The 15,074-nt window shown below is 49.2% G+C and overlaps 1 protein-coding gene across 1 annotated transcript; it reads left to right on the plus strand.

Moving 5' to 3' along the window:
* Positions 1–1,146: 1,146 nt before the first annotated feature.
* Positions 1,147–14,334, plus strand: LOC123452601 (nuclear pore complex protein NUP1-like). Its single transcript, XM_045129280.1, has 17 exons — positions 1,147–1,489; positions 2,117–2,163; positions 2,244–2,353; positions 2,619–2,787; positions 3,539–3,823; positions 4,007–4,093; positions 4,485–5,189; positions 5,283–5,776; positions 6,720–8,750; positions 8,874–8,940; positions 11,206–11,902; positions 12,434–12,577; positions 12,696–12,848; positions 12,941–13,056; positions 13,284–13,451; positions 13,548–13,778; positions 13,876–14,334. Exons 1-17 carry the CDS (start codon positions 1,162–1,164, stop codon positions 14,005–14,007), a joined length of 5,964 nt encoding a protein of 1,987 aa, XP_044985215.1. The 5' UTR covers positions 1,147–1,161; the 3' UTR covers positions 14,008–14,334.
* The last annotated feature ends 740 nt before the right edge of the window (positions 14,335–15,074 follow it).

Consider the following 15,074-nt stretch of genomic DNA (forward strand, 5'->3'; position numbering starts at 1 on the left):
ACTTCACAACTTCTATCACGACCGTCGCATGCTACGTTGTAGCATCCGTCGTTGTCCACCCGCGATGCAGCAGCGTCACCGCTGACGCTGCATCGCACCATCCGTCATGACCACCGGTGCTCCATCGTAGCTTCCGCCATGATCGTCGTGTGCTGCATCATAGTATTAGCCGTCGCTCTGATTTGTAACATCCTCGTGTTGCGTCACAACTTCCGCCGTCGTTGCCATGCACCGTGTGGCACCATCCGGCATGGCCGTCGTGTGCTACAACACATCATCAATCGCTGCCCGCATGTGCTGCGATGCAGCCCTCACCAGTCACCGGTGTTGCTATTGTTGGCGACGTAGCAACGAATTGCTGCGTGTGCTAGAGGAGGAAGGAAGCGATGGAGATGCCGCTATAGGTGCTCGGGAGGAGGAATGGAAGTGACGAACCGCAACCCATCTAAACGACCCAGGCGGGATAAACCTACCCGGCTTATATTTCCAAAAAAATCAGTTGGCTCATCCGGAGTAGCCCTCACCTAGAGAAAGCAAGACGTTGGACGCACCGACGGCGACGATCACTCATCTTTGCGTTGCGATGATGGCAAAGATAAACACCTTTTGTGGACTGTACCCTTGGCAAGCGGTCAGTTTGCGGCGACGCCGCCCCACGTGCGCCGAACTCGTCATCATCACGTGTCACCGATCCATTCCCGCCGTTCGCGAGAGAGAATCCCGGCGCGTCCCGTACCGCACCGCGCGTGCCAAAAACCCGCCGACCCGCCCATCAAAACCCACGGTTCGAAATTTAAACCCCCCTCGTCCATCCGTGACGACGTCATCGCCCCCGAGATTAACGGCTCTAAACGACCCGCGCCGAACGTTAAAACGGGCCCGTAATCCGCCCCGCGCGCACGGGAAAACACCAAGCAGACCCGCCCGCACCCAGCCAGCCCACGCCGCCCGCCCGCGCGCGCCCTAGAGCACGGAAAGGAAGGAAAATACCCGGAAAAAAACAGGCGGCTGCGATCTCCGCGGGCCTCGCAACAACGCACGCAGGACAGGGAGCCCTAGGCAGGAAGCGCCCCGCCCCCCTTTCCTTTTCTTCCCCCACCCCACACGACGCCCGCGCCGCGCCCAGCCCCGCCTCCTCCTCCCCCGCGCCGCGCCGCACCCATGGAGCAGGGCTCGTACTCCGGCGCCGGCGGGAAGATCCGGCGCCGCCCGGCCCCGCGCGCCTCCGCAGCCACCCCCTACGACCGCCCCCCCGCCGCGGCCGCCGCGCGCCGCCTCGCGGCCGCGGCCGCAGCCGCCTACCGCGGCCCCGGCGGCGACGGCTCGGGAGACGGCCAGGGCGGCGGCTGGGTGTCCCGCCTCGTCGACCCCGCCTCCCGCCTCATCGCGGGCGGCGCCGCGCGGCTCTTCTCCTCGGTCTTCCGCAAGCGCTTCGCCGTCGCGCCTGCCCCGCCTGCGGCGGCCCAGCCCCCCGCGTCCCCGCCTCCCGGTGAGACTGAGCCTCCTCTACTTCCCGTTTCCCCCTCCTGAGATTGGTGTTTGCTCCCGCGTCTTCTTGGTTTCGGGTCTGGGCTTGACCTAGGGTTTCGGCCTTCCCGGGCATGTGCTAGGGTTTAGATTAGATTGCCGAGCTCCTGCCTCCGGTTTCGGTAATTTTGACCCAACCCGTGCTATTGCTGCTGCCCAGCACCAATTTCACGACGAAAAAGGGTGTTGTTTACTGGAGACCACTAAAGCTTCAACCTGCTTTATTATGCTTAAAGTCGTAGTTTGTATCGATGTGGATGTGACATGTGCATGGCTGTGCGCCCTCAAGAACAACACAGGGGCTTGGCTTGAAGCCAGTAATACTGGACGCCTTTTATTATCCTGTGCGATGAGTCACGTTGATGTTTGTTTGCTACACTTAAATTGTGACAATTTTTGTGTAGGAGGGTAGTGTGGTCTCTCGGAACTACATGTTTTGTTGGGTAGAAATTAGGATACAACAAAGGAGATGTTCTTCATGTTTCAATCTTTTTTTGGTTGAAGCTCCAGTTGTAATTGCATCATGCTGTTATCGAGCTTATATCCTTGAGCTGCATTTATAAATCTGGTGCCTGTTTCATGTATGCAGGTCGAGATGCGGAACCTAATCAAGATTTGCCTGAGGCAACACATACTGTAAGTAACAATCACGGTACAGCCTGTTTAAGCTCGTCCCCTGTTGTTCTGACTAGGGGCTGTTTGGAATTTTTACGCAGGGTTTCACTCCAGTGGGTGGAATGGCCAAAGGGAAGGACCTCGCTGCTACATCCAGTGACAAATCATTGTCTGAAGTAGAACATCTGTTAATGCGGAAAACGTTCACCAGGAAAGTATCTGCATATTTTCTTCTTCTTGAACTTCCAGTTTTCTACTAGTTTCTTTTCTCTCGGTAAGTATCAAAATATGTTGTATGGCCTTTTGATGTTCAACTTGCTTTCAGTCCACAGTATATATTAATCCAAGTTATTATTTTGTTTCTCATTCCATTACTTTTGACTGAGTATTGTCTCCACCTGATATCTTCTGCAACATTATCTCTTTTCCCCCACTGCCTTTGTGCCTGTTCTTGACGATTGGATTCTTCTGTGCAGGGTTGAGTTTGATCGTCTCACAGACTTGCTGCGTGCAAGAACTGTAGAGCCTGCTTTATCTGCACAAGTGGACCACAATGAGGATAAGAATGAAACAAGAACCAGAATTCATGGAATAGGAGGCTCCACATCTCATGGGATGGCTATAGACCATTCTCCGCCCGCTGATGTAAGGAGTTACTTTGCCCGTGTAATTTCCTTTTATTTGATGGATAAATTTATATCAAGGTGCTGGTAAGGATCATATGAATATTTTTGAGGAATGCCATGAAGTGTATGTTGTTAGTAGATATTTGTTTAGAATGTTGTCCCAGTGATTTCTGTGGTCAGGTTAGTGATGATGCTGACTTCACTTTGCTCGATCAAACTTTAATATGTTAAGTAAGATGGTAACAAAATTATCCTTATGATCTAGCAACTTTCATTGGAGTAATACATCAATTTGACATCTGATGTGGTTTCAGTTGTTTAGATTGATCCAAGTTTCTGTGTCTGTTAGGACCTCTTATGCTTTACCTGTACAATATTAGGTGCACAAATGTGCAGTTGAACGGTTCATGGATTTTACCTGCAATTCAAATAGGGTAGCATGGATTTTACCTTTAGTTTCCTTGCTTTGCCCGTCTAATACAATACACCTGGCAACTACTCCCTCTGTTCCTAAATATTTGTCTTTCTAGAGATTTCACTATGAACTACATACGGATGTATATAGACATAATTTAGAATATAGATTCATTCATTTTGCTTTGTATGTAGTCCATAGTTGAATCTTTAAAAAGACAATTAGCTAGGAACGGAGGGAGTAAGTTATTTAGTGTGTAAGTTGGAAAGAGACAGGCAAATGTAGCTGTACTTCCATTAAACTTGGTTAGAATTTCAGTTGCCTGTTTTAATTATAATTCATATTCAATATGCAGGTTCCTATCCGGGATGTTAATTCCCCTGCGAACCTTGCCAAACAATATATGAGCTCCCGTTATTCTAGAGAACCCCAACAGAGTAATTTAAGGAGCCAAGTACTCTTTGGTAACAAAGCGGAAGCAAGCAACACTGGCTATTATATGACTTCTGGAGCACCACTTGTTCAGGAGCTGAATCAAGTTAACAATGAAAACCCTGGACTTCCTGTGAATGGCTATATGGCTTCAGGATTACGTGGGCGGTCAGCAATATGTAAAATGTCACGCTCTCCATTTTTTAAGGTAGCATTGCACTTCTATCTCCTGCACATCATTCTCTTTCCTTCTCATAGTTCTACATTCATATCCATGCGGCATACTCTTTTCCTTGTATGGTGCTTGAATTTTCTCTGTTCTGTTGAGTGAATTACTCAACAGCAAAACTGTGATAGTTGTTTTTACTAAATGCCTATTTATGCCTAGCAGGGCCCAAGCTCTTCAAGTGATATGAATGTTTCACCATTTTCATTATCTCATGCACGAACCCCAAGTTTGGCTGCTGGCGGCAGGCAGGTAATTGGTGGAAGATTTCTGAATTTGAAATAAGTTACATACTGCACTGTATATTCTTGATCATGTTAAATATTCAGCTTGAAAAACATGCTGTTTGTTGAGAAGCAGTTGAAACATGGTGTGGATTTATGGTTGATACCAGATCGACCCTTTGAACATCTTTATTTAAGTATATGGACAAACTGTTGCATATCCCAACATTAATGAGACAGAAAGTAACAGGTCATCCTGTTTGATCGAAACTAGTGGCCTTGTGACAATGACCCATTTAGATTTTAGTCTCGATATAAATAATAAATTTAATATTAGTGAGGAACATTCTCCTATCAGATTTTGCATGATCTGGACTATATCTGCCAGAGCTTTTCTTAACCATCTGTCTTCCTAACAGGTGTTGAAACGAAGAGGAGCGGAGTTTGACAATGAACTTGGATCTGTTGGCCCCATACGCAGGATTCGTCAGAAGTCGAATATGATGTCTCCTTTTAAAGATGCTCGCGCTAGTCCTCGGGGAAACTTTCTTCCTACCCGTACAATTGGTTCAGATTTTGCCGAAGGCAGTTCAGCACTTCAGGAACCTTCTAGTTCAAAAAGACTATTGCTTGAATCTGGTCAATCTCTGCGGACTGTAGAAAGACAGAGATATAGCGAAGATGGTAAACTTTCTAATGATGATGTTCCTCCTGTCCCAACTCAACCAAACAAGATGGCTGAGAAGATATTTGAGCAGCTTAACATAATAGCTCCATCACCAAAGGGCAAACAGTCTGGGCAACAATCTGTTGCTGGGAAACCAAGGCAATCCATGTCCAATGGGCCAAAGGGTGTAAGTGACCCCAGTAGTTCCCGACAATTTCAAGATTCGGATGGAATTAATCATCCCCATGATTCGGATCTGAATGGTTCTACATTGAATGAAGACAAGCTGATGAAAGATGGATCATCAAAAGTTCACTCCAACACGTTTCATCAGGATTTAGGCAACAAAGAGATGAAGTCTGATCATGTTGCTATTCTTAATAAGCCTGCCATTTCGGGGAATTCATTTTCTGCTACTCCATCGCGGAAACCAGGTTTTAAAATGGCTGTTTTTGAGGTATGGTAGAAATATTAACACAATGTAAACTAGTCATATAAGCACTTGTGATCTGAAAGTTATATTTACCATTTTTTGTTTTGTATGTTTCAGGATTTAACTGAGTTAGATGATGATCTGGAAGCCCCTGTCCCATCAAAGAATTCGAAATTTGAGACAGATGTGAAGGCAACTGAGCAGAAGTTTGATTCAAAGATAAAGGAGCAGAAAGTTCAACATGTTAAATTTGAGAAGAAAGTTGAATCAACCTCATCGAAGGAGAATGTTATCAATTCTTCAGTTACTGAACAGCCTAGAACATCCACATCAAAAGATGTCTCTACACCAGGCTTGTTTTCGTTCAGTGATCCTGAAAAGAAGGGCACCCCCAATGTTTCCTCAAATAACAACAGTGGTTTTACGTTTCCACATGTACCTCCCGCGGACAGTCCTGAGGCTACTGTTTCAGCAGTTCCACTTGCTTCAAATAAAGACGATAAACAGACAAGTGCTTCACCTTTTATGTTTGGTGCCAAGCCATCCAGTACATCAGATTTGGAAACATCAACAACTGCTGGTGTTAAAACCAAAGGAAGACCTGGGGAGAGGTGATTCTCTTGGAACTCTTTTTTCCTCATTTTTCCTTAAGCACCCTTGTTAATTATTTGATTGCATACCCATCTTTTGAAAGATTTTGGTATTACCTGGAAGGGATAGCATAAAGGTAGGCTACAAAGAAATTTCTCAGGAGAAGAGATGCACATTAGTTATTCACTTGAGGAGCTTCTTTCATATCGTATTTTGTTGCAATAATATAAAGATAGTTAATGTTCGTATACTTTTGGGTTGTAGTGAAAGTGCTTGTGTTGTTCAGACATGTTCGTATACTTTTGGGTTGTAGTGAAAGTGCTTGTGTTCTATATCAATCTTCAGCCCGCCAAGGGTGTGCACCATGTTCAGACATGTTTGTATACTTTTGGGTTGTAGTGAAAGTGCTTGTGTTGTTCTATATCAATCTTCAGCCTGCCATGTGCACAGACCAAGGATGCCGTAATTCTAAGAAGAATTTGATACAAGACAACGAACACCTTAATCTAACAGTGCTACGAATCAGCAATACCCAAATCAGTTAAATAGGTGTAAAGCGCAAATATTGACTACACTATTGATTCCCTCAATGGGCAAATATTGTTTATTAGCGTCGTCCATGTATATACATCTCATGTATCAGTAGCTCATCGCTGCCCTACTCTGAGAAATTGTAGTGAGTTTCTCGAGGCCAATAACATATAGTGAGACAGGGAGGATTGTAGTTACAACTGTGAGATTTATAGGACTTAGTCAGGGTATAGTTTCAAAGATAAGGGCATCTTAGTCATGTTCAATCAGTATGGATCAAAAAATTGGAGACACAACCCATCAGAAATTCTTGTTTCTATTGTTTATAAACTCAAATTTTGTTTTTGATTTGTGAGGCATTTATTTTTCATAGGCAGTTGCATTCTACTATTTGGAGTATCTGCTAACATATTCTGCTACTTGTGTTTCCAGTGCCACCAAGCCTGCATCATTGGACACCCCTAATTTGGAGAAAGGCAATGGAAGGGGAGGAGCCGGAGACATCCACAAGTCGTCTGACAAGGTGTTGCCTACAGCTGCACCAACATTGACTCCACCTCTCCATTTTGCTTCTGCTGCATCTGCTTCACCGGGCCTGAGCAATGGCCTGTCGCACACATCACCACCAAAGTTGTCAGATACCACGCCCACTCATATACCTGCTGTCAACGCCGCTTCATTAACTACCATTGCTGGCTTCTCTGTATCCAGCAGCAGTCCACCCGTTTCGTCTTCACTTCCTGCATTTCCTACTATCAATTTTGGCTCCAGCACTTCAACAGTAGCAGCACCAAAACCAGAGAGCACATCCACTGAGACAAAGCCAGCTAGCACTTCACTCTTCGGTACTGTGGGTACTACAGCTGAATCCAAGTCTAAAGCCCCAGAACCAGCCAGCAAGGCATCATCCAATCTGAATACTGCGTCTGTCTTCTCATCAAACATCACAACCTTTTCGAGTTCTCCAATCACATCCTCTTCTACTTCCTCGAGCACTGCAACATTTTCGTCTTCTCCTGTTGCGTCCTTTAGTGTTGGAACTGCACCAGCTACTTCTACCCCATCTACTACATCTGGTGTCCAGCCTGCTTCAACGGCAGCGTTTGCATTCTCAAGCTCAGGAAACAGCATATTTGGGTTCAGCTCTCCAGCTCAATCTACTGGTCTGAGCACAACTGTTGGTGGCAGTACCTCTCAACCATTTCCTGCTAGCACGATCTTTAGTAGCAAGCTGCCACAGCCACAGGGCACAGTGTCACAGCCGCCTCAGAGTTCAGCCACACAGTTTAGCTCTTCATTCCCGATTGTTGCTAGTGGTGCGGCAGCTTCGTCATCGGCACCTGGCACTGTCTCTTTCGGAGTGGGAGCTTCTCCCCCTGGGACCTTGTTGTTTGGAGCGGGATCATCTTCGTCTGGTCCTGGTACTGTGTCATTTGGAGCGGGGGCTTCCTCATCAGGAGGTCCAGGGAGTGTTCCTATTGGAGTAGGAGCTTCCTCATCTGGCACTGGTGTCTCGTCGTTTGGAGCAGGGGTTTCATCATCTGGACCTGGGACTGTATCTTTTGGAGCGTCGCTTTCCTCATCTGGACCTGGGACTATGGCTTTTGGAGGCGCACCTTCCTCATCTGGACCTGGAACAGTGTCTTTTGGCGTGACAACTTCCTCTTCCGGGCCTGTGTTTGGTAATTCACCGTTTGGATCTGGAGCTGCTGCCTTCTCTGGGTCTGGAAGTGGGTTTGCATTTTCATCACCTAGCTCTTCCACCGCCTCGTCCTTTACAGTGGCTAGTACAAGTATGTTCAGCAGTAGCTCCACAGCCTCATCGTCCGCTGCTTTGAGCAACCCTTTTGGTTCAGCTTCGTCCTCTCCCAGCATGTTTACATTTGGACAATCAGCAGCATCTTCAGGGGGTGCGTTTTCATTTGGAGCACAGTCAGCTCCAGCTTTCTCATCGCAAGCTCCTCCAGTTTATTCGTTTACTTCGGCGAGTGCAAGCATGAATTTGTCTACACCACAGCCTGCATTTGGGATGACAAATGCCAACACAGGCTTCGGAATGGGATCTCCTGGAAATGATCAGATGAGCATGGAGGACAGCATGGCTGATGACACCAACCAAGCAGCACCCCAGCAAGTGTCTGCACCAGTGTTTGGTTCTTCGGTATTTGGGCAGCCAGGTGGTTCACCCGCGGCTCCAGTATTCGGGCAACCAGCTGGTTCGGCCGCCGCTCCAGTATTCGGGCAGCCGGCTAGTTCACCCGCCGCTCCGGTATTTGGTGCTCCAGCTGCCCAGCCTGCCGGAGCTTTCCAGTTTGGCGGCCAACAAGGGTCGGTGCAGCAGAACCCGTCATTTCCAACTGGCGGTAGCTTAGAGTTTCAGGGCGGAAACTTCTCGTTGGGCAGCATGGGCGGCGACAAGTCCAACAGGCGGATCATCAAGGCCAAGAGGACACAGAAGAAAAGGTAGCCCCGCTGTTCAGTTTTGCATTACATGGTGGCTATTTTCGATGGTGGAATGTCCGGGAACGTCATCTGGATGGGAACTCTGGAGACGGATGATTTCGTGCGGTAATACACATGTTCCAGCATGGAGGCTGTTCCACCCACAGGACATATATCTATCTGGAGGCTGTCATGCAAACCTCAAAGGTCAGTGTAGAGTAGCCACTCAATTATATTTTCTTGCTTGCTTGGTCGGTCAGGTCAGTCGAAGGGTGAAAAAGCCCCCGGTGGGTGGCATATGTTGTTAGTAGTATGCTTGTGCTCTTGGGGTGTAAAATGGAACAAACAAGAGTGTATCTGAAGGTGTAATTTTTGTCTCAGTTTCTTATTTGTGTCCGTTATAGTTGTCTCGCGGCCGAGGTGTATCTGAAGGTGTATTATTCATTTTGTTCACATCCAACTGGCTTAGAACTCTAGCCTAGTTTATTAGAGTGTAATTTTGCCTCCTTTTCCCTGCCATGTGGCCTGGTTATTTTCTTTTATTGTTTGGGTCCGATTTGTTTGTCTGGTATGGAGAGGAAATGCAGCGCTGTTGTACTAGGAGTATTAATTTCTTGTCTCGCACCCAGCACCAGCAGGCTGAGACAGACTTGTTTTGGAAGCACTATAGCATGCGTGCTTCCTGGATGCTTCCCTTCTTTGTGTCAACGCGGCAATGTGCCGTGTTTGTTAACTGTGCCCGTCCTTCCGTATGAGCTGTTCCGTTTCATGGCCAGTCTGTGTTATCCATCCCCACGGCGAAAGCGACCGGTTTTCTCCCATCTGCTTGACCCGTTCTCGAGGAAAAAGGAGCCACAGGTTGAATTTACAATCACGTAGCATGCCGAGGCCACGTCGGTCGCGATCCGCGTCAGAAACAGAGGATGTTACAGGGACGTTAGCAGCTAGGCCACCTGCCGCGAAAAGGAGGCCCTACGGTCAGTGCCCCCCTCCCTCCCTGTAATAGTAGAGACGGCGACGCCCTTTTGACTTGTTCGACAGCGCCAAGCGGCGAGCGCGGCACGACCTGGTCGGCCAGCACACGTACAAGCAGCGGGCGGGCGGACGCGCTTTCTTTTCTTTTTTCTTTTTTCTTTTTCTTCCTCCGAGCTCGCGTAGCGGTTTAGGCACTCCGCCCAGGAAGAAGCCGCGAAGCAAAACGAAACGGCACCGGAAATTGTATATCTATATATGCGACGCGATCCATCTTCTTCCTTTCGCACCCCCACTTCGCCTCCCCTCCCTCTTCCCCCGTCCCCGTGCTGTGCGGTGCCATGTCGAGGTCGCAGATACTCTAAGTAGCAAGCAGGGGTAGACGCAGCTCGCTAATCATCATTTGCCTCTAAAAGTCTTAACTAAGGGGCGGCAACCACCTCCTGCCCGTGGGTGGATTTCTTTTCTCTTCATACGCACATACCTCCCGTCACGTACTGCTGCTGCTCCTCCATACTTTTTTGTCTGTCTGTAGTCTTCTCCTTGGTCTTAGATATCACGGTTCCTCTCCTCGCGGGGCCTCCCTTGTCCCCTTCCTCTCCTCGCAACAGTATATCATCATCGCCGAGGCCGAGGGCCCGTGCGAGCTCTTCGTCCACAGTTTTGTTCTCTTTCTTGACGTATAAGTACGCGTGGTTTCTTGCTAGTTGGTTGAGCAATTTGGTTTCTTTCTTGCATAAGCATTCGCCTTTGACTGCTTCTTTTCTCTCCTTCTTCTCACTACCTGCCGGCTGCGCACCAAGGCCCACCAACCATCTTCAATGTGCTCATTCAACAATTCTGTCTCTTCATCGGTGCATACGTAACGTAACCCCTGTCCCAGAAGCGTCAGATCATGGCATTCGGCGCTCCCGGTGGACGGAAGGCGTTGACTTCCTTGCTTCATCGATCCTGCTAGCACTTTCCTTCAATCCACCCCATCTCTTCCCGCTGCTTGGAAGGTAACAATCCTTTCCTTTCCTTCCCTTTCCTCGGTGCGTCGTCTGCGCGTGATCTGGTGCGGCGCAGAGCACCACGAGTGTCCCGTCCCGTGCTTGCTGCTGCTCCTTGCTTGGATTTGGATCCATCCCAGGAGCAGGAGTGGTGGTGGTGGTGGGGTAGGTGCCGCAGGCCATTGTCCTGTCCCCCGCGCCCGGCGGTCGATAAAGATTCGGCGACTCCGTCTTGGTCCGATCGTCCCGCCCGTCCATCGGCAGCGACGATGGGCAACACGTGCGTCGGCCCCAGCATCGGCAAGAACGGCTTCTTCCACTCCGTCTCCACCGTGCTCTGGACCAGGCGCCCCGACGGCGACGCCCTGCCCGCCGCCACCGCCAACGCCAATGGTGGCGTCGCGGACCGCGCGCCGCCGCCGGATGTGGCCGTGCACATCGTAAGCAAGGCGCCCGAGCCCGTCAAGATCGCCCCCGGCACCGCCAACACCAAGCCGGATGAGGCCGCCAAGGCCAAGGCCAAGCCGCCGGCAGCAGCACCCAAGCCCGCTGCTGCAGCCGCCGCCAAAGAGCAGGACCCCAAGGGGTCCACGGACTCGTCCAGCAGCTCCGGCACCGGCGAGGCGGGCGCCCCCAAGCCGCCGCACCACCGGCCCAAGGTGCCCCCGGTCAAGCGCGTGTCGAGCGCGGGGCTCCTGGTCGGCTCCGTGCTCAAGCGCAAGACGGAGAGCGTCAAGGAGAAGTACAGCCTGGGGCGGCGGCTGGGACAGGGCCAGTTCGGCACCACCTACCTGTGCGTGGAGCGGAGCAGCGGCAAGGAGTACGCCTGCAAGTCCATCCTCAAGCGCAAGCTCGTCACCGACGACGACGTGGAGGACGTGCGCCGGGAGATCCAGATAATGTACCACCTCGCCGGCCACCCCAACGTCATCTCCATCCGGGGCGCCTACGAGGACGCCGTCGCCGTGCACCTCGTCATGGAGCTCTGCGCCGGCGGCGAGCTCTTCGACAGGATCGTGCAGAAGGGACACTACACCGAGCGCAAAGCCGCCGAGCTCGCCAGGGTCATCGTCGGCGTCGTCGAGGTCTGCCACTCCATGGGGGTCATGCACCGGGACCTCAAGCCCGAGAACTTCCTCTTCGTCGACCAGACGGAGGAGGCCGCGCTCAAGACCATCGACTTTGGTCTCTCCGTCTTCTTCCGGCCTGGTGAGTTGGTTGCTGGTCAATTTGTTGGTGCAACCACCGCCATTCTGTTACTAATTCATCATGGAGTTCATCGGGCTCCATTTTTTCAGAAAAGGAAACACTTGCGTATGTTTGTTTTTATTTTCCAGAAAATTAAAACTGTGAAAACAATAATCATACAATAATCATACATTGCACTGCATCTAGATGGGAAAGAAGATATATATGATTTGGCATTTTGCCACCATGGTTCTGAATTTCTGTTCCTTGATTTGATCCATAATTCGGTCAAGGGCTCACATCCCATCGAAACTGATTGATGTGACCATGTTTTGGGCTTCATAAAGCGTGACAGCATACTGAATTTTTACAATGCATTGTGCTTTCAGCAACATGTTTTTTCTTCTTCTGAGAAATCATGCCGTTCAACTGCAACCATAAACAGCTTGGTCGCACATCCTTATCATCCTGCAGTCCGAATCTTATCCATCAGATTTCAGACATTCTCCACTGTAATCTCTGCTAATCTAATGTGGATCTTAATTATTCCAGGTCAAATATTCACCGACGTTGTCGGAAGCCCTTACTATGTCGCGCCGGAAGTCTTGAAGAAGAAATATGGCCCCGAGGCAGATGTCTGGAGCGCCGGTGTGATCATCTACATTCTGTTGTGCGGTGTGCCGCCATTTTGGGCAGGTGTGAATTTTCTTCAGTTTTGAGTTCTTTGACACAAAAAAATGCAGGATTACTCCTCTGCAAAAATGTATCCTATTACCTTCTGGACTAATTATGGCCTTGGCCTTTTGTTGATTAGAGAACGAGCAGGGCATATTCGAAGAGGTTCTACACGGGAAGCTCGACTTCGAGTCAGATCCATGGCCCAGCATCTCCGAAGGGGCCAAGGATCTCGTGAGGAGAATGCTCCTTAGGGACCCCAAGAAAAGACTGACAGCCCATGAAGTTCTACGTGAGTCATTGAATTTCCCATCACAGTAGTTATCTCAGTGGTCCTTAGTGAATTGTGTCTGAAGATTGTTATTTTTTTTTGCATTGTCTCAGGGCATCCATGGGTCCAGGTTGGCGGTCTGGCTCCTGACAAGCCACTGGACTCTGCTGTTCTATCCCGTATGAAGCAGTTCTCGGCCATGAACAAGCTGAAAAAGATGGCTCTCAGGGTAAGAAGCATTCATTTCCCGGCTCGAAATGATCGTTTCTTTCACACGCCCTGTCGCTCTCAATTGTCATGTTGCCTTTGTGGTCATCCACCGAGCCACCAAGTGGTGTTGCCTGCCATTTGGAGCTTGGTGGATGCTGTCATGGAGGTGATTAAGAATACAAAACCGTCCAAGTCGTCTTGTCCTGACGCGTGTGTATGTATGTATGTATGTATGCGTCTGTCCAGGTGATTGCCGAGAACCTGTCGGAGGACGAGATCGCCGGCCTCAAGGAGATGTTCAAGATGATCGACTCGGACAACAGCGGGCAGATCACGTACGAGGAGCTCAAGGTGGGGCTCAAGAAGGTGGGCGCCAACCTCCAGGAGTCGGAGATCTACGCGCTCATGCAAGCCGTAAGTTTGTCACTGAAATCCACACGAGCATGATGAATCCAGTGGAAGAGACTTGGCCTTGACAAGGAGAATGAAATGGGACGAATGCAATTGCAGGCGGACGTGGACAACAGCGGGACGATCGACTACGGCGAGTTCATCGCGGCGACGCTGCACCTGAACAAGGTGGAGCGGGAGGACCACCTGTTCGCGGCGTTCCAGTACTTCGACAAGGACGGCAGCGGCTACATCACCCCCGACGAGCTGCAGCTCGCCTGCGAGGAGTTCGGCCTCGGCGGCGACGACCTCAGCCTCGACAACATGATCAGAGAAGTCGACCAGGACAACGTACGATGAATGCAGATTCGTCATCTTATTAAGTAAGGGAAACTAAAACCACACCACCGGATGAAATGCTGATGGTTTTGTTGGGATGTTTTGGCAGGACGGGCGCATAGACTACAACGAGTTCGTGGCGATGATGCAGAAGCCGGCGCTTGGGCTGGCGAAGAAGGCCGGGGCCGGGTTGGAGAGCAGCTTCAGCATCGGGTTCAGGGAGGCGCTGAGGATGGCTTGAAGGAGGAGGAGGAGGAGCTAGGTGGTAGTCATGGTGACGCTAATTTCCTTCCTGCTCGTCCAAGAGACTGTTGTTGTAGAGACGTGGTGAGGTGATTGCTTTTGATAGGGTTGAAATGGCAGCAGCTCCTGGCGAGTAGCGGAGGGTCGGGACTCGGGACGACGTGTGTGTGTACTGTGTTAGAGGCAGGCAGGCAGCCCCGGTGATTTTCTGCTCACTACTGCTGGATTGGTTCAATTGTGTATTGTACTACAAAAGGCATCCCCCGCCTCCTTGTAACCACACCGTTACAAGTTGTATACAGTACGGTGACAAGTGAAGCCTGCACAAGCACCCGCTCCTATGTCGTGCAATCCTGTTGCACGGATCTTGGCGCAAGGCTGATGACAGGTAGATTTTCAGGAGTCATTCGCTGCAACCCGCTTTCTGGCGAACGCTCCCTTCTTATTCCCTCCAAAATTGAACTCGCGAGGACGTGGTAGCCGCGCTTACCACGTGGGCTGAAGTTGGGGTTGTGAACACTTTGTGATAATTTGCTATTACTCTCTCCGTCCTAAAATAAATCTTTATCTTTACCTATTAATAAAGCATCTATTGCTTCTGTGGTACCTCATGCAAATTGCCCCTAAAGTTTGCATAAATTACTCATCATCTCACCGGTAAGTAATATAAAACGTTTCACAAAACGAAAAATCTCGGACTGGGCCGGCCCATGTAAAAACCTCCTATATTACGCTTTGCACCCTGGGAGAATATCCAGCACATCCTATGGGCCGGCCCATGCACAGGCATCAGTTTTTTAGTTCCGTTTATTTATTTTTCTATTTTAAATAATTTAGAACTTCAAATAACCTTTAAACTTTTAAAAACTTAAAATTTTAAATCAACATATTTAAAAAAAAATGTTTGTGACTTCAAAAATTGCTCAGAGTTTTTGTAAAAAATGCTCGCATATACAATAAAATGTTTGCAACTTTCAAAAAATGTTTGTAAAATAAGAAAAGTCCATGATTTAAAATCAAACTCCATGTATTAAAAATTATTAAAAGCATTTAACAAAATGCTTT

This window comes from Hordeum vulgare, chromosome 5H (genome assembly GCF_904849725.1).
Source record: "Hordeum vulgare subsp. vulgare chromosome 5H, MorexV3_pseudomolecules_assembly, whole genome shotgun sequence".
NCBI classification, from domain to species: domain Eukaryota; kingdom Viridiplantae; phylum Streptophyta; class Magnoliopsida; order Poales; family Poaceae; genus Hordeum; species Hordeum vulgare.

Excerpts from the sequence above, each read along its gene's own strand:
- LOC123452601 (XM_045129280.1), top strand. The coding sequence starts at position 1,162 with ATGGAGCAGGGCTCGTACTCCGGCGCCGGCGGGAAGATCCGGCGCCGC. Across the intron at positions 5,190-5,282 it reads TTAAAATGGCTGTTTTTGAG|GATTTAACTGAGTTAGATGA; the intron begins GTATGGTAGAAA and ends TGTATGTTTCAG. Across the intron at positions 13,057-13,283 it reads TGAAAAAGATGGCTCTCAGG|GTGATTGCCGAGAACCTGTC; the intron begins GTAAGAAGCATT and ends GCGTCTGTCCAG.